The 21731-nt window shown below is 36.3% G+C and overlaps 1 protein-coding gene across 1 annotated transcript in view; it reads left to right on the forward strand.

Moving 5' to 3' along the window:
* Window positions 1-21731, forward strand: part of ttn.1 (titin, tandem duplicate 1) — a 377466-nt gene that overhangs the window by 274327 nt on the left and 81408 nt on the right. The window contains exons 165-199 of the mRNA XM_063052084.1: window positions 688-839; window positions 2986-3133; window positions 4023-4200; window positions 4285-4406; window positions 5245-5532; window positions 5622-5918; window positions 6027-6213; window positions 7997-8112; window positions 8351-8650; window positions 8743-9042; window positions 9134-9239; window positions 9354-9550; window positions 9646-9951; window positions 10046-10324; window positions 10440-10739; window positions 10841-11143; window positions 11280-11654; window positions 11779-12081; window positions 12288-12587; window positions 12688-12984; window positions 13070-13357; window positions 13460-13753; window positions 13840-14139; window positions 14256-14564; window positions 14693-14883; window positions 14989-15418; window positions 15677-15985; window positions 16078-16226; window positions 18938-18970; window positions 19081-19210; window positions 19298-19597; window positions 19700-20017; window positions 20115-20411; window positions 20509-20808; window positions 21140-21454. Of these exons, the coding sequence (XP_062908154.1) occupies window positions 688-839; window positions 2986-3133; window positions 4023-4200; window positions 4285-4406; window positions 5245-5532; window positions 5622-5918; window positions 6027-6213; window positions 7997-8112; window positions 8351-8650; window positions 8743-9042; window positions 9134-9239; window positions 9354-9550; window positions 9646-9951; window positions 10046-10324; window positions 10440-10739; window positions 10841-11143; window positions 11280-11654; window positions 11779-12081; window positions 12288-12587; window positions 12688-12984; window positions 13070-13357; window positions 13460-13753; window positions 13840-14139; window positions 14256-14564; window positions 14693-14883; window positions 14989-15418; window positions 15677-15985; window positions 16078-16226; window positions 18938-18970; window positions 19081-19210; window positions 19298-19597; window positions 19700-20017; window positions 20115-20411; window positions 20509-20808; window positions 21140-21454 (8817 nt within the window). The remainder of the gene's footprint in view (window positions 1-687; window positions 840-2985; window positions 3134-4022; window positions 4201-4284; window positions 4407-5244; window positions 5533-5621; window positions 5919-6026; window positions 6214-7996; window positions 8113-8350; window positions 8651-8742; window positions 9043-9133; window positions 9240-9353; window positions 9551-9645; window positions 9952-10045; window positions 10325-10439; window positions 10740-10840; window positions 11144-11279; window positions 11655-11778; window positions 12082-12287; window positions 12588-12687; window positions 12985-13069; window positions 13358-13459; window positions 13754-13839; window positions 14140-14255; window positions 14565-14692; window positions 14884-14988; window positions 15419-15676; window positions 15986-16077; window positions 16227-18937; window positions 18971-19080; window positions 19211-19297; window positions 19598-19699; window positions 20018-20114; window positions 20412-20508; window positions 20809-21139; window positions 21455-21731) is intronic.

The following is a 21731-nucleotide window of genomic DNA, read 5'->3' on the forward strand; positions in this document are numbered from 1 at the left end:
TGGTTGCCTCACTATAGGAGGATGTGGAAACCATAGAAAGGGTGCAGAGGAGATTTACAAATATGTTGCCTGGATTGGGGAGCATGCCTTATGAGAACTGGTTGAGTGAACTCGGCCTTTTTTCCTTGGAGTGACAGAAGATGAAAGGTGACCTGATAGAGGTGTATAAGATGATGGGAGGCATTGATCGTGTGGATAGTCAGGGTCTTTTTTACCCAGGGCTGAAATGGATAGCACAAGAGGGTACAGTTTTAACGTGTTGGAACTAGGTACAGAGGAGATGTCGGGGTAAGTTTTTTTACGCAGAGAATAGTGAGTGCGTGGAATGGGCTGCTGGTGACGGTGGAGGAGGTGGATACGATAGGGTCTTTTAAGAGACTCCTGGATAGGTATATGGAGCTCAGAAAAATAGAGGGCTATGGGTAACTCTAGGTAATTTCTAAGGTAAGGACATGTTCGGCACAGCTTTGTGGGCCGAAGGGCCTGTATTGTGCTGTAGGTTTTCAGTGTTTCCATGAAGATGAGGCTATGAAAGATGTAATAGTTAGTGATCATGCTATCATAAACAATTTAACACTATGACTTTGGGTGGCCTTAATGAATACCTGGGAGATAAAAAAAGATAAAAGAAAATAATCCTTGCAAAATTATTATATTTTTAATTCTTTGTTGTTTTACCTTTTGCAGCACGGCCTAGTGCACCAAAGGACCTCAAAGTATCAGAAATTGGTAGAAATACAGTGTATTTAATATGGGATCAGCCTGACAATGATGGTGGAAGTCCACTGACTGGGTATCTCATTGAAAAGCGCGAAGTTAACCGCAAGACCTGGGTCAAAGTAAGAGATAAGCCATATTAATTTTACATTATTTGTTATTTTCAGAATGAAATCTCAGGCTTGTCTCATGTGATCAGTGAAGTTATCCATTTTGACTCACAACAAAAGAAATTAGTGCTTCCTTGAGCAAGTGATTTTTGTAAGTTATCTATAAAGTCTAATGCTGAAGGAAACAAATAAAAATTTAATCTTCTGATGTCAATTTTGCTCCATCATTTGTAAAGCAATAAAATTCAGTTGCCAGAAATCTGAAATGAAAGATGTTTAGTGGGTCCGACAGCATTTGTGGATTGAGAAAGTGAAAGTTTACATTTCAAGTCCATAACTTGCCATCAGAAATCTATTGTTAGTAAGTTCACAAGATCACAAGACAAAGGAGCAGAAGTAGGCTATTCAGCCCATCGAATCTGCTCTGCCACTCCACCATGAGCTAAGCTATTCTCCCATCTATTTCCAATTTCTGATTTTTTCCCCATATCCCTTGATACTTTGACTAATTAGATACCTATCAATCTCCTCCTTAAACACCCTCAATGATCAGGCCTCCACAGCTGTATGTGGCAATGAATTCCATAGATCCACGACCCTCTGGCTAAAAAATACTTATGCTTTTATACTTTATACTTCATTGTTGCTAAACAATTGGTACTAGAACGTACAATCATCACAGCAATATTTGACTCTACGCTTCACACTCCCTGGATGTTCTCCTCATCTCTGTTTTAAATGGGTACCCTCTAATTCTAAGACTGTGGCCTCTTGTCCTGGACTTACCCACCAAGGGAGACAGCCTTTCCACATCTACTCTGTCCAACCCTTTCAACATTCGAAATGTTTCTATGAGATCCCCTCTCATTCTTCTATACTCTAATGAATACAGTCCAAGAGCCGACAAACGCTCCTCATATGTTAGCCCCTGTATTCCAGGAATCATCCTCGTAAATCTTCTCTGAACTCTCTCCAACATCAGTACAACCCTTCTAAGATAGGGGGCCCAAAACTGCACACAGTATTCCAAATGAGGTCTCACCAGTGCTCCATAGAGCCTCATCAACACCTCCTTACTCTTATACATTATTCCTCTTGAAATGAATGCCAACATAGCATTCACTTTCCTTACTGCCAATCCAACCTGGTAGTTAACCTTTAGGGTATCCTGCACGAGGACCCCCAATTCCCTTTGCACTTCCGATTTTTGAATTTTCTCCCCATCTAAATAATAATCTGCCCGATCATTTCTTCAGTTGGCTAGATGCAACTAAATACTGAGTCAGTCTTGTGTCGTTACTGTTCTGAATAGTTTTGTGAAAAGGAATAAGCATTTTGTCAGATTTTCTCATGCAGTATCTGCAATTTTATTTCTGAAATGCCGTGCTACATTATTTATATTTCAAATCTTGTTCTGAGCGCCACAGTAGCTTAGCATTTAGCGCAATGCTATTACATCTCAGGGAGTCAGAGTTCAGTTCCGACACCATCTCTAAGGTGTCTGTATATTCTCCCAGTGGAACGCATGGGTTTTCCCCGGGTGCTCCGCTTGCCTTCCACAGCCCAGAGATGTGCCAGATAGGTTAATTGATCATTGTAAATTGTCCCGTAATTAGGTTAAAGTTAAATTGGGATTGTGAATGTGGTACAGCTCAAAAGGCTGAACAGGCATACAGTACTCCATGCTGTATCACTAACTAACTGACTAACTAACTAAATAAATCAATCAATCAATCAATCAATCAATCAAACGCTTGGGAAGCATTAATTGCACTATAGAAAGAAAACTCATGAACTCTGTTAGGTCCTTTACACTTTACCTGTGTTTCAGGGGTTCTTCAGACACTCCTAATGCCATTTGTGGGACTAGATCAACCATAGAGATGGGAAGACATTTTTTGGGCTCTCTTTCTTTTCTGTGTGAGTGAAAGTTGCCTGAAAAGCTAGCATGGAGCTCCACACTCAAATTAAAGGGTTTGATAGGATCAGGCAGCTAACCACAATCTTCTCTTGCTACTCAATGGATATTTTGGAGTCCTTCAGCTGACTACTCATCAATAGCCTCTGCTGTTTAAGGGATTGTCTGTGTTTTAAAGAAGCCGCTGTCTGTTTGCAAGTGATTTGCAGTTTTATCACTGTCATGTTCTGTAATTTCCAGGTTATTGACAGAGTGCAAGATTTGGAATTTACCGTTTCTGACCTCTTCCAAGGCCGAGACTACCTGTTTAGAGTTTCTGCATGTAACAAATGTGGCCCTGGAGAACCTGCATATATCGATGAACCTGTTAATATATCTACTCCAGCAAGTAAGTATTTAGCTTTCTAATCATATATATAAAATTGTAAGATGTTGGTTTTTAAATACAACCAATTATATCTACTCTGACTTTTGTTCAATGTACATTGCACAGCTCCCCTTTTAAACATATTTCATAACATTCTACTATTTACATATCAAGAGCATTTAGAAAACAAAATAAGATTCCAAAGTCTTTTACTAAACTGATTTATCAAGCATTTCCTTCAATGTCTTTGGACTGCGGAAGGAAACTGGAGCATCTGGGGAAAACCCACACATTCCACGGGGAGGAGTACAGAGACTCCTTACGTAACAGTGCCAGATTGAACTCTGAAACGCCCTGAGCTGTAGTAGCATTGTATTAACCGCCATGCTACCAAGGTGCCCTTTAAAAAGGGAAAGCATTTTGGCCACCTCTGTTTTCCTGGCCATTTTATATATCAGATGGCAAGTTGACAAAATGTTTAGGAAACATTGCCATATTGTTACCAGAACAGGTCTACCAACATTCCAGAATTCCAATCATTAAGGCATTTTTTTGCTCCTTTAATATCAGTGGAAATGCTGCCACGGTTTTAGTACCATACCAGATAGAATTGGGAAATTGGTCTGGGATGTGAGAATGGGAGAGGATAAAATTAATGTAACTGCCCACCAGAATATTGACTCAACAAAAGTAATCCTATTTTTCTTTTAATTTCCTCAAGCGTTCTTATCTCTACAAATTATAACAAGTTATTTGGAGAATTGCATATCTTTTGCTTTTGAATGTACCAGCTGTAATAATACCCAATTTTAAACAGATGTAGATCTGATAGTGAAATTAATTTTGTTATATAATAGCCCTTATGAAACTTGTTAATATAAGTTTTTAATTTACTTTCGTGTTTTTTCAGCTGTTCCAGATCCACCAGAAAATGTCAGATGGAGGAATCCAACTGCCAGAGGAATCTTTCTTACATGGGATCCACCAAAATATGATGGAGGTTCAAGAATTAAAGGCTATTTAGTAGAGAAATGTCAACGTGGTGCTGAAAAGTGGGAATCATGTGGAGAACCAGTTCATGAACTGAGGTAATACTATATGTCTAATTTTCTATCTTTTGTTAAGTTTTGATTTATACAAAATAACATTGATATAATAATTATGTTAAATAGGATGGAAGTGGGCAACCTCTCAGAAGGTGAATGGTACTCATACCAGGTTAAAGCTTTGAATAGACAAGGTGCCAGCAGACCAAGTAAACCTACAGATGATATACAAGCTGTCGATCCAAAAGGTACATCATTACTAATATAGAAGTATTTTTCCAAATCATCATTTTACTAAACCCATTCCCTAATAATATGTTCCAATCAGTTCAATGATCAACATATATTTATTATCAAAACACATATGTATTAACATATGTTACACTGAGATTCATTTTCTGGCAAGTATTCATAGTAGGTTCAAAGAAAAACAATAGAATCAATTAAGATCTACATACAAAACGAAACAAAGATGGACAAACAACTAATGTGCAAAAGATAACAAATTGTGTAAATACGAAAGGAAAAACAAATAATAAATAAATATATATAATATCAAGAACATGAGATGCAAAGCCCTTGAAAGTAAGTCCATAGGTTGTTGAGTCATTTCAATGTTGGGATGAATGAGTTTATCCCCTCTGGTTCAGAAGCCTGATGGTTGAGGTGTAATTACTGTTCCTGAACCAAATCCTGAAATGAATTAATTATCGTTTAATAAATATAGACTGATTTATCTCACATTGTGATAAATGAAGTCACAATTGCAAGTTCTCAAAGAATTACTATGAAAGAAATAATAGTATTTTTCAAGCTTCACTAAAATTAGTGATGTTACTTTTAAGTAATACTGAGAAATTGGTGTTCGATGCAACAAACTTCTGGAATATGTAATCAGCACAGAGGTTTATGGGTGCTTCTAATTCCCAATGAATTCATTTTAAAAATTGTCTGGTTAAGACAATAGAACCTGCGTGAAATTTTTCAATTTATAATTTCAAATAGAGATGGCAATACTGAATTTAACCTACTATTTTCTTTCTTAAGAAACATCAATTCTTACCAAGTTTTCTTTGTTCACAACAGAGGCTCCTGAGATTCATCTAGATGTTAAGTTGCTTGCTGGCATTACTGTGAAGGCAGGCACAAAGATTGAGCTCCCGGCATTTATTTCTGGCAAACCTGATCCTAGAATTACTTGGACAAAGGCTGAACACCTTCTGAAGGCTGACAACAGAATAATTATTGACACCAAACCTGGTCATTCCATTGTGACAATCTCAGATACCACAAGGAGTGATAGTGGCACCTACATTATTGAAGCAGTGAACGATAGTGGCCGTGCTACTGCTGTTGTTGAAGTGAACATTCTAGGTAATACAATCATTCAGTTGTTATGTGCATCCTTATCAATAACTTCAGTATGAAAAAAATCTAACCAAATACTGACTTACTTTTTACAGACAAACCTGGGCCACCGGCTGCGTTTGATATCACTGATATTACAAACCATTCCTGTAACCTGACATGGAATCCACCAAGAGATGATGGTGGTTCACGCATTACAAATTATATTGTGGAATGTAAGGCTGGAACCAGTGAAATATGGAACAAACTTTCATCCACAATCAAAGAAACCAAATTTAAGGCAACAAATCTTAAAGCACTGAAAGAATATACATTCAGAGTTTTTGCTGAAAACATGTATGGTATTGGAGAACCTTCCCAGCATGCTCCAATTATAGCAAAGTATGATTTTGGTAAGGAAAAATGTCATATGGTTATGTAAATTAGAGCTGAAACTTTTTTCTGCATTATTTATGCATTACATACAATTACACTTTCATGGATATATGATTGTATATTAGATCCACCTGGTCCTCCAACAAACCTGAAAGGTTCAGATATTGCTAAAGATTCATTGACGCTGACATGGTATGAACCAGAGGAAGATGGTGGCAGCCCAATCCTTGGATATTTTGTTGAAAAATACGATCCCACCACTGATAAGTGGCAACGATGCAACAAGACACCTGTTAAAGACACAACATTAAGGTATTAATGATGCCCAGGATTTTTAATGAGATCTTACTTGTGAAAAGATATTGCTGTTTTATGGGCAAATAAAGGGGGGATTGAGATAGATGTTTTTCTACACTCTGTGCTTCAAGTCGAAATCTGAATTAACCTGTTCAGGAAATGATATTAAAAATAGTTTACATAAAGGAAATGATGTTCATATAAAATGGACTGCACCTCTAGAGGCGAGAAGAAATATGCTAAGTAAATAAGCATGAACACAGTAAAGATATGAAGTCACCCATTTTGGTAGAAAAAATAAAAAACAAATATTTAAATAGTAGAAATTTTTTAAAGGTCTATGTTCAAAGGCACTTGGATACTTTTGCACATAAATCACTGAAAGTTACATGATTTGCAACAAATATACCTTCTATTTAAGGTGTAGAAATATTGGAAAAGTGAACCAACCATGAATTACAGAGGAAATTAAAGATGGTATTAAGTGCAAGGAAAAGGCTTAGAAAATTGCTGGTGATTGGAAGCGTTTTGAAGTTCAGCAAAGGATGTCCAAGATGTTGACAAATAAAGGAGAAATATAATATTAGAATAAACTAGCAAGATACATTAAAATGGACTGTAGGTGTTTCTGTAGTATGTAAAAACAAGGAAAAATATAATGAGGATATATTTGTGTTCCTAACAGATAGAGAAGAGAGAATTTTTATTGGGAAATAAAAAGATGACGAAAGAGTCAAACCAAATCTTTGTGGTCTGACTACATGGTAGATGCAAACACTTGCCAGAAATACTGGAGAACTAACAATTTTGGTACAAAACTGAAAGAAACTACAAAAAAAAACTGTTAGTAAAACTGAAATTGGTATTCCATTTACCATCTTCCAAAAATGTGTAGATTCTGGAATGGGTCCTGCAGAAAGCAAGGCAACAAATGTATCCCTGTTGTTTAAAGACAGGAGTGAGAGACAAACAAGTGAACTGCTGATCTGTTAGCCTGTTATCAGCAATTTGGCAAATTCTAATAAAAACTGAAATATCACAATACTTAGCAAATGGTAACATAATTAAGCAGAATCATTGTGGATTTCTGAAAGGAAATCTAAATGATCTAATTTTTTTTTTAGAATATATCTAGTAGAGTAAACCAGAGTGAACCAACGAATGTGATTTGTTTGGATTTTCTGAAGGTTTTCAGTGATATCCCACACAGGGGGATGGTGGACAAGACTGGAGCACCTAAGATTGGGCTTAATGTTTTAGTGTGAACTGACAGTTAACAATAAAGAGGGTAGGAATGAGTAAGTCCTTCTTAGAATGGTAGTTTGTTACTATTAGGTATTGAAGGGGTTAGTGTTTAGGCACTATCCATTACTATTCTAAATCAGCAGTTCAGCTGTGGGGATCAAATTGCTTTGTGAGCTAATACAGAGAGAAAGCATTGGGAGAGGGGGGAATAAAAAACTATACATCTGAAATGGGGACCAGATTAAAATATCTTTCTCATCTATATTGCACTGTTCGTATGAAGTGTGATTTTCTGATTAATGGCTGAATATATGAATTGTGACTTCTGAATAACAGCTGTGTGTGGCAGGGGTAGAAAGAAAACTATTGGCAAAATTTAACTGATCAGTTTATTTTAGGCTGTAATAAAATGTGACTCTTGATAGCTGCAAATATTTAACTAGGTATTATATATAAAAGTAAGGTGATTGTTTCAGTCATTTCAGCTGCAAAAAACTAGCTGCATCCATTGTCACCAAATAATCATCTAACCAATATTTTTTTTCCAAAACAGATTAAAAGGACTTACTCCAAGGAAGAAGTACAAATTCCGTGTGCTGGCAGAGAATTTAGCTGGTCCCAGTAAACCAAGCTTGGAAACAGACCCAATCTTAGTTAAAGATCCCATAGGTACATATATAATTCTAGTCACCCAATGAAACTTCCTGTTTTTCATGTTATATGCGAAATATTGCGTGACTCCAGAAATCTTGTATATAGTTGAAAAATATATTAAAAAATCTCAACATTGCAAATTTTTTAAACTTCTGACTGTTTGTAAGGCAACACCTGTGCTGCAAAGTTTTACAGGATTTACAATATTATTATGTAAGGTTTTGACCACTCTTTAATATAAATTAATTTATAGACCCACCATGGCCTCCTGGAAAACCTAATGTTAAAGATGTCATGAAGACTTCTGCATTCTTAAATTGGACTAAACCAGAACATGATGGAGGAGCAAAGATTGAATCTTATATTATTGAGTTACTGAAAAGTGGAACAGAAGACTGGGTTAGAGTTGCCGACGGTGTTCCTATGACTGAATACTTCCTGAAAGGACTTATGGATAAACAAGAATATTCATTCCGAATACGAGCTGTTAATAAAGCTGGTGAAAGTGAACCTAGTGAACCGTCTGATCCTGTGCTGTGCAAAGAGAGATTGAGTAAGTTGCACACATCTTATACATAATTTCTGTTACAATCAATAGCAGAAGGCATACAGTTTTAAATACGTGCAATTTTTTTTTCTCCACAGGTGCACCTTCACCTCCACGTTGGCTTGAAGTTATTAATATCACAAAGAGTGCTGCTGATCTTAAATGGACACCACCAGAAAAAGATGGTGGCTCTCCCATTACAAATTATATTGTGGAAAAACGAGATGTAAGGCGAAAGGGCTGGCAAACTGTTGATACAACAATAAAAGACATCAAATCCACAGTTACTCCTCTTTCAGAAGGTTCACTATATGTATTCCGAGTTGCTGCAGAAAATGCGGTTGGTCAAAGTGAATACTGTGAACTGGAAGACTCAGTTCTTGCAAAAGATACCTTCAGTAAGCTTATTTGATTTGTCACTAGACCTAGAATAATTAACTTCTTGATTGGGTTATTTTATCTTACATATGTGTAATGATTTCTCTCCAGCAACACCTGGGCCACCTTATGCCCTTACAGTCGTTGATGTAACCAAGAGACATGTTGAATTGAAATGGGAGGCTCCCAAAAATGATGGCGGAAGACCAATACAGAGGTTATTTTAGTCCTTTTGCTATTTTATACGTGTGCTTATTTCCTCTGCATCCAATGTGTTTCTTTCCTTCTTAAAAATATTCACTACTTAAAATTATACTGAATGATTCTATAGGTATGTCATTGAAAAGAAAGAGAAATTAGGAACTCGCTGGGTTAAAGCTGGCAAGACTGCTGGACCAGAATGTAATTATAGAGTTACTGATGTAATTGAGGGCACTGAAGTACAATTCCAAATCCGTGCTGAAAATGAAGCTGGCTGTGGTCACCCAAGTGAACCTACTGATCTGCTGTTAATTGAAGATCCAACTAGTGAGTAAAAATTGAAAGCAAATGTGCCATTAACAGAAATTATCTTGAAATTTTAGAAATAAGCTAGTCATATTTTACTGTCTTTTTGTGCCTAGGTCCACCTTCTCCTCCACTTGAGTTACATGTAACAGATGCAAACCGAGATCACATTTCTATTGCATGGAAAGCACCGGAGAAAAATGGTGGTAGCCCTATTATTGGCTATCACGTTGAAATCTGTGAAGCAGGAACCGAGAAGTGGATGCGAATTAATTCTCGTCCAGTAAAAGAACTGAAATATAAAGCAGAAGAAGGCATTATTCCTGATAAAGAATATGTTCTGAGAGTTAAGGCTGTTAATGCCATTGGAACAAGTGATCCATCAGAAATTTCAGAAAATGTTGTGGCAAAAGATTCTGACTGTAAGAACAGTCTTTTAAAATCCTTCCTATCTCATTCAAAAGCTATGTTCTTATTAATTACCTTTTAAATACTGTTTAAATATTTATTTTATAGGCAATCCAAGTATTGAAGTGCAAACCCAAGATATAATTGTTGTGGAGGGTGAGAAGTTGAATATCCCAGTGCCCTTTAGAGCTGTGCCAAGGCCAACTATTTCCTGGTTTAAGGATGGAAAAGAACTCAAAGTGGATGACAGAATGACAAAGCAGAGCGATTATGCCCACACATCTATTGAAATTATCAACTGTGTTCATGCTGACGCGGGTGTCTACACAATTACACTGGAGAATAAACTGGGTTCAACAACCGGCACCATTAATGTTAAAGTCATAGGTAATAATTTGAAATGTAATAGATGGATTTTTATTATCATTATTTTCTTGAATTAAAGCCCTGTTTCTAAATATCCAATGATTTTGACTAGTTGATCTTCTTGGTGTTATTTAAGGATTACCTGGTCAGTGTAAGGATATAAGAGCAACTGATGTCACCAAGAGTTCTTGCAAGATAAGCTGGGATCCTCCAGACTATGATGGTGGCAGCCCAATTTTACATTATGTTCTACAACGGCGAGAAGCTGGTAGAAGAACTTACACACCAGTAATGTCTGGTGAGAATAAACTGACCTGGCAAGTAAAGGATCTTATTCCAAATAGCGAATACCACTTCCGAGTAAAGGCTGTTAATAAAATTGGTGGTGGTGAATACACTGAGATTCGCAACCCAGTTATTGCAGAAGATCAAAAGCGTAAGTATTTCAGAAGAAATATTAATGGTATTATTTATATAGCTTTTAATTCCTAGAATATTTTAAATATAATATCGTTCATATTTGTAATTTTCCTTCAGAGCGTCCTGATCCACCAGTTGACCTTGAGTTCCAAGATCCGACATCAAAATCAGTAATGCTCACGTGGAAACCACCTCTTTTTGATGGTGGTTGTAAAATCATGGGCTATATCATAGAAAAGATAGCCAAAGGAAGTGACAAATGGGAGAGATGCAATGAGTATTTGGTTCCGGTTCTCTGCTACACTGTAAAGAATCTTGAAGAAGGAAATGAATACCAGTTCCGTGCCCGTGCTGAAAATATTGCTGGGATTAGCGATCCTTCAAGAATAACACCAGGAGTCAAAGCTTTGGACCCCATTGGTGAGTTTTTTGCCGATATTAAATACAAAAAATTTGATGCCTTCAATTTTTTTTTTAAATGAAAAAGCAACTTTAAGATAAAAACATTCTGGTAATAAGGAGTATGTTTAGTAAGTTAATCTCTTTATCTAAATAGACCCACCAAAGGTGTTCCTTAGTGGAAATCTTGCATCTGGATTAAGTGTCCGAAAAGGTGAAGAAATATCTGTACTAGCTCGAATTTCTGGTTCTCCTTATCCAACTATAAAATGGCTTCGAAATGATGAGGTGATTAGACCAGAAGAGATCAAAAAGAGAGTGCAGCAAATAATACCAGCTCGGAAGAAGGAGGTTGTGGAGGAGGAGCCTTTCTCTCTCAGTCTGCCAGAACGGTTAACTGTTGACAACAGCAAAGCAGGAGAGTCTGAAATGATAGTGCGGGATTCTATCAGAAAGGATTATGGAAAATTTACCATCAAAGTAGAAAATGATCATGGTGTGGCTCATGCAAGTTGTGAAGTAACTGTCTTGGGTGAGCTGCTACATAAATTCTTTTCATGTTCTTATAATATTTTTAGAAGAGGCTGATAAAAACTTTAAATATTTAGACTTGCTTCCTTTAACAATATTTAAACAATTTGTATTTGGCTTTCCAGACACACCTGGCCCACCTGTCAATTTCATTTTTGAGAATGTCAGAAATGATTCTGTCCTTTGTAAATGGGATCCTCCTTTGGACAATGGTGGCAGTGAAATTCTCAACTATATCTTGGAGAAGAAAGATAATTCCAAAGCTGGTATTGGCTGGATCACTGTAACAACAACTCTTAGACATTGCAAATATCATGTGACAAAGCTTATTGAAGGAAAAGAATATATTTTCCGTGTAGCAGCAGAAAATAAATTTGGTCCTGGACCATGGTGTACTTCAAAGCCACTTGTTGCTAAAAATCCATTTGGTAAGCATTTAATTTTTGTTTCTCACAACCATCATGCATGAAATAAATTATATTAAATTATTGTTTGGCTGTCCAAGCATTCTTTGTAGAATTACTTTAGTAATAAAATGCATTTTCTAATTTTTTTCATTGCTATTATTTGGCATATATTGATTTATTATTATCAGTATTGCTACTTACTTATTTTCATTGTCTATTTTTTTTAGATCCTCCTGAAGCACCTGATCAACCTCAAGTGGAGGATACCACGAGCAATAGCATGGTTGTTACATGGAAGGAACCAAAAGACAATGGTAGCCCTATTTTAGGCTACTGGATTGAAAGGAGAGAAATTAACAGCACATACTGGACTCGAGTTAATAAAGAGTTACTCAATGCCCTAAAAGTAACAGCTGAAGGCCTTATGGAGGGTTTAACATACCTATTCAGGGTTTGTGCAGAAAATGCAGCTGGTCCTGGAAAATTCAGTCCACCATCAGAACCCAAGAGAGCACAGAACCCAATTTGTAAGTATTACCTTAACAGTAGTTGATGAGCTTGAATATCATGATAAAGTGTATCTGGCTGTTACGAATTTTATAATTATTCTTTTTTTTCCTGTTTAAGTGCCACCTGGGCCACCTATACCAAGTATCCAAGATACATCAGCAACATCAATAGATGTAATCTGGGAGCCTCCGCTCTATGATGGTGGTGGGGTCATCAATGGTTATCATGTTGACAAGCAGCTTGTACGATCAAATGAATGGTCACGCTGTACAGAAAGATTAGTTAAAGATCTCAAGTACAGAGTCACTGGAGTTAGAGAAGATGCAGATTATATAATTCGTGTTGTGGCAGTCAATAATGCTGGAGAAGGAGCTCCTGGTCAGACTGAAGTTGTGACTGTTATGGAGCCAAGAGGTATTAAGAATCTTGCAAATACTTAGACTTATGTGCTTCAGAATTGTTTGAATTACTATTCACAAAATTACATTTTGTTTTCCAGAACCTCCAATGGTAGAATTCGATGTAAGTGTGAAAAATGGTATCCTGAAAATGGCTGGAGAAACTATTAGACTTCCTGCCATTATAACAGGCCGACCAACTCCAGAAGTTAAATGGAACAAGGAAGAAGGAGGAAAATTTGATGAAAAGCTTGCTGTTATTGAGACAGTTGGTACAAAGTCAGAGTTAATTATAAAGGATTCACGAAGAAGTGATTTTGGTAGATACATAGTTACTGCTACGAATAGCAGTGGCAGCAAATCTGCATGGACTCGAGTGGATATCGTAGGTAGGACTCATAGTAAAGAACAATAATTTTGGAAAAAAAGCTCGCTATTTTATATTGGAGTATTAATTAAATCTAAATGGTTTGTACCAACTTTTCTTTTAGATGTTCCTGGACCCATCCTGGATCTCAAACCTGTAGTTGTTACAAGAAAGATGATGATACTCAACTGGGCAGAACCTGAAGATGATGGTGGTAGTGATATAATTGGTTATGTAATTGAGAGAAAGGATGCCAAAATGCATAGCTGGAGACAACCTATTGAAACAGAAAAATCCAAATGTGACATTGTCGGTCTCCTTGAAGGACAGGAATATATGTTCCGAATCTGTGCTAAAAATAAATATGGGTGTGGTCCTGCTGACGAACTTGGACCAATAGCTGCAGTTGATCCACTAGGTAAGAAAACTAAAAAAAACAAGGCAATTAAGTAATTTCTATATGTTCTGTTATATGTTTGAGTTAAACATATTGTTTAATTGTAGGCCCACCAACTTCACCTGAGAAGTTCAGGTACACTGAGAGAACAAAGTCAACTGTCACACTCATCTGGAAACCTCCGAGAAGTGATGGTGGCCGTCCTGTTTTAGGCTACTTTGTGGAAAAGAAACGACATGACCAGCCTGACTTTGAAAAAGTTAACAAGCAGGTCTGTCAAAAAACAACCTTTGTGGTGGATGATCTTGAAGACTTAACCATGTATGACTTCCGTGTAAGAGCTGTTAATGAAATTGGAGAAAGTGAACCATCAATTACTCTTAATGTAATAGTGCAAGATGATGAAGGTAAATACATTCAATAGTTATTTCCTGCAGTATGGACCTGTATTTTTCACATTAAGTTTTTTCCAAATTTAATTGATTAACATCTTTGTTCTTCAATTCATTTATTTTCCTAATAGTGCCTCCGACTGTGAAACTGCTACTAAGACTTAAGAGAGATGTAGTAGCTGTTAAAGTTGGAGAACCAGTTGAAATTCCAGCTGAGGTGGAAGGCCTCCCTTTCCCCAAAATTGAATGGAGTAAAGGAGACACTGTAATAGAAAGATCAACTGACCGACAGAAGATAGACATTGAAAAACAGTCAAGAACAAATGCATTAACTAAGTTTAGTATTCCTACAACTGTTAGAAAAGATACAGATACATACACTATTACTGTTTCAAACCGCCTGGGATCAGCATCCCAGTCTGTGAATGTTAATATTCTAGGTAAGGAAGCAAAACTCCAGAAATTTTAAAGAAAATGCTTTGATATTTAAAGTATTTATTTTAAAAAATCCTCAAATGGATGATAATTGTTAAAATGTTAACTTATTTTTACCTTTCCTTAACTATAGACAAACCTTCACCACCAAGGAACTTCACAGTTTCTGATATTAAAAGTGAATCCTGCTATCTGACTTGGGATGCTCCTGTGGATAATGGTGGGAGTGAAATAACCAACTATATTATTGACAAGCGTGATGCAAGCACAAAGAAATCCGAATGGGAAGAGATCTCCAGAAATATTATTGAAAGACGATATGGCGTAATGTTTCTTTTTTATATTTCAGCATTATGTTTATATTTAAACTATGTCTTCTAATAATCTGGCAAATTATACATATATAAAATTATTTTTTCTCAACTTTAGGTGTGGAAACTGACAACTGATGGAGAATATCAGTTCAGAATAAGAGCAGAGAACAAATATGGAATTAGTGATGGCTGCATGTCTGAAAAAGTAACAATCAAAGATCCATTTGGCCTCCCAGGACCACCTAATAAACCAAATGTGTCTGATGTTACAAGGTCTTCTATGATTGTATCTTGGAAACCTCCACTGGACAATGGTGGCGCTCCAATTACTGGTTATTATATAGAGAAGAGAGAAGTAGATGGTGTGTATTGGTCACGTGTCAATAGAGCTCCTGTGACAAAGCCTGCTGTGAAAGGCCTAGATTTTACTGTACTTCGCTTATTAGAAGGTGTTGAGTATCAGTTCCGAGTCATGGCTATAAATGCTGCTGGAGTTGGGCCTCCAAGTGAACCTTCTGATCCAGTTTTAGCATCTGATCCCAGATGTAAGTTTTACTAAATACATGCTTATCAGTTGTGCAACTCTAAGTCCAAGTTAAAAAAATATAGCTGATATAAACTTTAAACTTTAAAAAAGAAATCACCTAAAATACTCCACATACAATCATAATGTAGTACTAATATTTTACTTAACAATCAATGTAATGTTATGTAATATAATTTTTATGCACTGATTAAATATTTTTTACTTACACTAATGAGAAATTGGCAGATGCAGTAAATATTCTCTTCTCCCTCTCAAGATCCTCCAGGTGCTCCCTCCTGTCCTGAAGTCACGGATAAAACGAAGAATAGTGTAAAGCTTGCATGGAAACGCCCTGAAAAGGATGGTCATAGCCCAATCCAAGGCTATATTGTTGAGAAGCAAGAAGAAGGTTCACTTGATTGGACAAGAGCATCAGAGCCAGATAAATTAATTACCAACTGTGAATATGAAGTCCCCAATTTACAAGCACTCAAGAAATACAGGTTCCGAATTAAAGCTGTTAATGCTATAGGGGAATCTGAACCAAGTTCATCCACTTCAGAAATACTTGTGAAGGAAATCCTAGGTAAACACTTCCAGGTTCAGTGTTTAAGAGTATTAATATAGTATATACTTTTTGTAGGTCTCAGCTAACATCTTTTTCTTTATAATTTACAGAGGAACCAGATGTTACATTGGATGTCGGTGCACAAGATTTCCTCAGCTGTCACTCAGGGTCACCTTTGAGAATTCCAGCTATTGTATCAGGCCGTCCTTTTCCAAAGATCAGTTGGGAGTTTGAAGGATCAGCAAAAACGGTTATCAAGGTATAAAATATATGAATTATATTTTAGTATCATCACTTGCATCTTCATGATAAACTCATAGTTATCCCATTTCAGTATTCCTTGGACGTAATGGGGTGTTGTGATATGAAATTTCATTTGCCAGCATTGATGATTAATGCCAGGACACCAAATTTTATAAAATTTCCAACAACAGTATTTAAAGGAATTAATGATAACCAAAATGTAAGCTTTTGCACCAGGTTTTAAATGTGTTCTTATGTAACTACTGCAATGCCTTACCTAATTGCACTTCCTTTCAACATGGAATCTTCAGCGAGTAATCCTTTCTTAACAAAAAAACTCAATTTGAGCCCTTGTCACTTCATCCAAACATTTACCGGTCGGGCTTGGTTAGAAATCAAAAAATATTTACTTTACCATTTTGATGTGACTTGGACATTTTAGATTACATGTTCAAGGCATCATCTAAATTCTTGTTTTAATTAAAGTATTCATAAACATAATTTTCTGTGGTTTGTTTAGTAGTGGTGTAGAATCGCCAGTTGTTCTAGTATTTGCAAGACTTATTAATCAAGGTTTCATGCTTCTATTCTGACGGGCAGAAATCTTTTGAATTCTCTGTTTCCACAGATTGTATATCCCACCTGGTTCTCAGCAAAACCAGTTCAACAGAATATTCTTACTGTCAGAGCAGATTATTCTGCCATGGAATATCATCTCCCCAAATGTTTACTGGATCTGTTATTGTGGTTTATTTAAGTATATATTATTTTAGGCTGGGAAGAGCTTTTGGTCTTAAATTAACAATATTTCTGGCCAGAAATATCATACACTAGCTGATTCTAGTCTCTCAAAATGTTTCTAGTATTCAATATCACTGTTTCCCCCAGTCAGACTTCATGTATCCCATACAATGACACCCATTGAATCATAATGATTATAACAGATTTTTTCATAGTTGACTTGTATGCAGTACATTGTGTTGCCATGTCATTTGACACTTCTTGAAAAGATATTAAAAGATATAACTTATGAAATAAGGATTAAGGCCTGAATGACCAAGCAATCATATTTGCATAAGAGAATTAACAATAAACGAAATCCTTGAGTGAAACATGTATCCTTCATTTCCCCTCAGCTATTAACAAAAATGCTTCCTTTCTTTTAAACATAAGGGGAAAATTTGTCATACTAACCAGGTCATTGGGATGATTTTTCTCAATTTTTGTCAGCATGAGACCCAAAATCAAATTCAACATTGGGTTAAAAACAGTGTCATATCAATACTTCAATACATATTGCTGCTCTGGAAATCTACATGATTCCTATAATAAGCTAATTCAAAGAAAATGGTAAAGGTAATGGACATGAGGTACATATGATTTCAGTGGCTGTTTTTTTTTTGTCTCTGTAGTACCTTTATGCAGAGCTAGGTGATGCAAGAACCTAGCATGTATAGTAATGCAAGCGTCATCCTATTTTAAGTAGCCACAGCAGTGAATCATTCAGAATCTTACATGAATATGAAATCTCAGGAGCTATTGGGTATCAATAGCACAGCTGATTTGCCCACTGACCATTTTAATTCCTCAATACTTATCTTTTGATCACACAGTATTCAGTAATGTGATGTGTCGCATAGATCTTGAAAAGATATTTAATTGTTGTAGACAAGTTGATAGAGTTGCACAGTATTGCATACATGCCGGACTTTTGCCCGCAGAAAAATCCTTCCACACCATGCCTATTTAAGCACTTGTCTAAATGTATCATAAACATACAGATTATATTTGATTCCACTATGGTAATAATTTCATTCAGATTAGAATAATGCTGTATAAAGCTCTTAAACAACAATTTTCTGAGCAACTCAACATACATAAGCATATGGTTGGAAGCTTCTAGCTGATGAGTTGTCTGTTAAAAGAGAACTACCACCAAGCAGTAGATTATCTTTTCTCTATAGTGATTACCTCTGAATATCTCTGGACCTTCAATATTTAAAAATCTCTTGAAATAATATTTTTGACCATTTTGTTGTCAATTTTTTTATGAAGTTACTGTGAGAATAGGCTGCTCCATTTTAGCTGAGGAGTTGGAATTGTGTCAAAGCTAATGTTTTGTCTGCTCTGTTCAGTTAATGCAATAACTCCGGATTCACCTCCAATCACTACTATTTGTGTTGATTCCTAATTAGTTTGATGTGGGCTCTATGTTTATGAAGGTTTTTGACTTGCAGAAGATAGTTATTGTGCTGTTATTAGTATTTTACACAAACTATGATTTCTCTTGTCTACCTTCCTAGGTATTTATGCCTTACTTTTTAAATTTAATTAGGATGTGTTACGCTTGAACTTTGGTTTAAATCAGCTTCAAGAAAATATGAAATGCTGTTGTGTAAACCATAGGTAAAGATTACTTAGCATCAACCAGCCTAGTCAGTGTCAGTGGCTTTCCGACTTTGCACCCCAGCTGCCTACAAGATATGCAAATCAGGGCAGTATGATATGGAGACCAAGCTGTTGTTCATGTAGCAGGCTCCACTTCTCCGCACAGCTGATGAATCCAAAGGAACAACAGAGACTGATGCAGTTTGGTACTGGCAGTGTCACAGGAATTGCCAAGCAGCTTTGAACTCAACGTATTAAGGCCAAGCTTTAGGGCGAATCTTCTTCTGAATACGTTGGATTGAACAGAACTTGTAACAATTAATGTTTTACTCTTTATAGGATGAAGTGCACAGTGTGCCAGCTGATGCTCAGGTAATAATGTGGTTCATAATTCTTTTTGCTCATGTTTTAAATTCTAAAATGTAGGAATAGAATTTGCATTTCATTTACTGAATTATTACGCTTTATTCTGCCTTTTATAGATTGAAAGTGCAGGAAATAAGACAGCTATAATCATTCCAGAGTGCAACAGATCCCACTCTGGTCGGTATAACATCACTGCTAAGAACAAGGCTGGTCAAAAGACAGCACATGTCAGAGTAAATGTTCTTGGTATGTAATTGTTTTCTTAAGCTTACTTGAAATAGAATGAATTGAGTAGTTTGATATGATTCCTCAATTATCCCTTGCTTTTAACAGATATGCCAGGATCACCAAAAGATCTTAAAGTGAGTGACATTACAAGGAGTACGTGCAGACTTTCATGGAAGCCTCCGGACAATGATGGTGGAGACAGAATTAAATGCTATGTTATAGAGAAAAAGACTGTTGAAGGAAAGGCTTGGGTAAAAGTTAATGTTTCCTGTGTTGGTACATCATTTGTTGTTCCTGATCTTATTGAAGGGCAGGAGTACTTCTTCCGTGTCCGGGCGGAAAACCGATTTGGCATTGGTCCACCAGTAGAAACTGTCCAGAGGACTAGGGCCAGGGATCCAATCCGTAAGTTTCTTGTTTATAATGTTTACTAATCCATTAATCTTGTTCAAAAATCCTTACAACTTAAGTTTGCCATTTTTTGATGATTGTGCTTTTACATTTCAGATCCTCCTGAGCCACCAACAAAACTCAAAACTGCTTTGATTACTAAGAACTCTGTTTCACTTACCTGGAGGCCACCAAAGAATGATGGAGGGGCTCCAGTAACACATTACATTATTGAAAGTCTTGCCTTGGATCCAAGTGGAGAAAAGAAGGAATCTTGGAAACAGTGCAATAGGCGCGATGTGGAAGAAACCAAATTTACAGTAGAAGATCTCATTGATGGTGGAGAGTATGAATTCCGTGTAAAAGCTGTTAATGAAGCTGGCATTAGTAAACCATGTAATTCTGTTGGGCCTGTAGTTGTAAAAGACCAAACGTGTAAGTACTTGCACAATTTCTTGATATCAGGCCAATGTAAATACCATAAACACTAAATTTAAATGTTCCTAAAATTCACTGAATATTTTATGTCTAGGTGCACCTGCAATTGAACTTAAAGAATTCTTGGAGGCAGAACAACGTACCGACATAAACATTGTTGCCAAAGTGAAGGGCACTCCATTCCCAACTTTGACTTGGTACAAAGCACCTGCCCATAAACCAGAAGAAAAATCTAAAGTAGAGTATGATCAGCATGTCAACAAAATTGTGACTGAGGATGGTTGTACTCTACTTATTCATCAGTCCCTCCGAAAGGACACAGGTCTTTACACTCTCACTGCAATTAACAACTTGGGTGCTGATTCAAAGGAAATGAGACTCAATGTTCTTGGTAACTTTTCTATTATCCCTCTAAATGTGTGATATTATTTATGCATTCCATTCATTATACTATAAAGATTTTTTTTCTTACTTTTTCTGTTGATTAGGATATCCTGGTCCTCCAGTGGGTCCTATTAAGTTTGAAGGAATTAGTGCTGAGAAAATGACCATTTCGTGGTTACCTCCAAAAGATGATGGTGGCTCTAAGATCACCAACTATGTTGTTCAAAAGAGAGAAGCAAGTAGAAGGACTTGGATCCATGTTACCAGCGATATTAAAGAGTGCATGTGTGAAGTACCCAGGTTATTGGAAGGACATGAATATGTTTTCCGTATTATGGCTCAGAATAAGTACGGCATTGGTGAACCTCTTGATAGCGAACCAGAGACAGCAAGAAACCTATTTAGTATGTATTGAAATAAATCTTTCCCACATTTTCTATATTTTGATGTTATTGATATTATATGTGCAACTAATATTATCCGATATTTTGGACTAATAAAATTGTTTATCTGAAGTTCTCTGTTCACACTGAGTTGTACTTCTGTTGAAGTTTTAACAAAAAACATTGAAATAGGCCATATATGTAATTCTATGTATTCATTTACAAAAATCATTTGATTTTTCATGCCAACTTCTAGAAGATGTTTTAGAATGTTAAATTTTCATGCTTTTAATTCAATATTGCTGTAACAATACAGCTTGTATATTAAAGATGTTAAATCTTCATTTTACAGCTGTACCTGGAGCTTGTGACAAACCAACTATTAGTAGTGTGACCCGCGATAGTATGGTAGTCAACTGGGAAGAACCAGAATATGATGGCGGCTCTCCAGTAACTGGCTACTGGTTAGAGCGTAAAGAGACCTCAGGAAAGAGATGGAATAGGATAAATCGTGATCCAATTAGGATTATGCCACTTGGAGTATCCTATCATGTAACTGGCCTTATTGAAGGCTCATATTATCAATTCCGTGTGTTTGCTATCAATGCAGCTGGTGTTGGGCCCCCAAGTGTGCCTTCTGATCCAGTAGTTGCACGAGATCCCATAGGTGAGCATTGAATTTGTATGGTTGAAATTTTGAGACTTTTATACATGCATAATTTCTCTCTTGGATTGATATACACTTGCGGCTGCTGAAACATTTCTATGCATCCTAATGTTTTATAATGTCAGCAGTCCTTTAGAAATGCATTGCCATTGCAAGCTCTATTTCTTATTAATGTAAAGCAAAAATAATAATACATCAACAAATACAGCATTCTAAAGACTACATTTCGTGTGAATCAAGTTTTGAAACCTGAAGTTTATGATGCACATAGCTTTAT

Source organism: Mobula hypostoma, chromosome 6, assembly GCF_963921235.1.
Source record: "Mobula hypostoma chromosome 6, sMobHyp1.1, whole genome shotgun sequence".
Lineage (NCBI taxonomy): Eukaryota > Metazoa > Chordata > Chondrichthyes > Myliobatiformes > Myliobatidae > Mobula > Mobula hypostoma.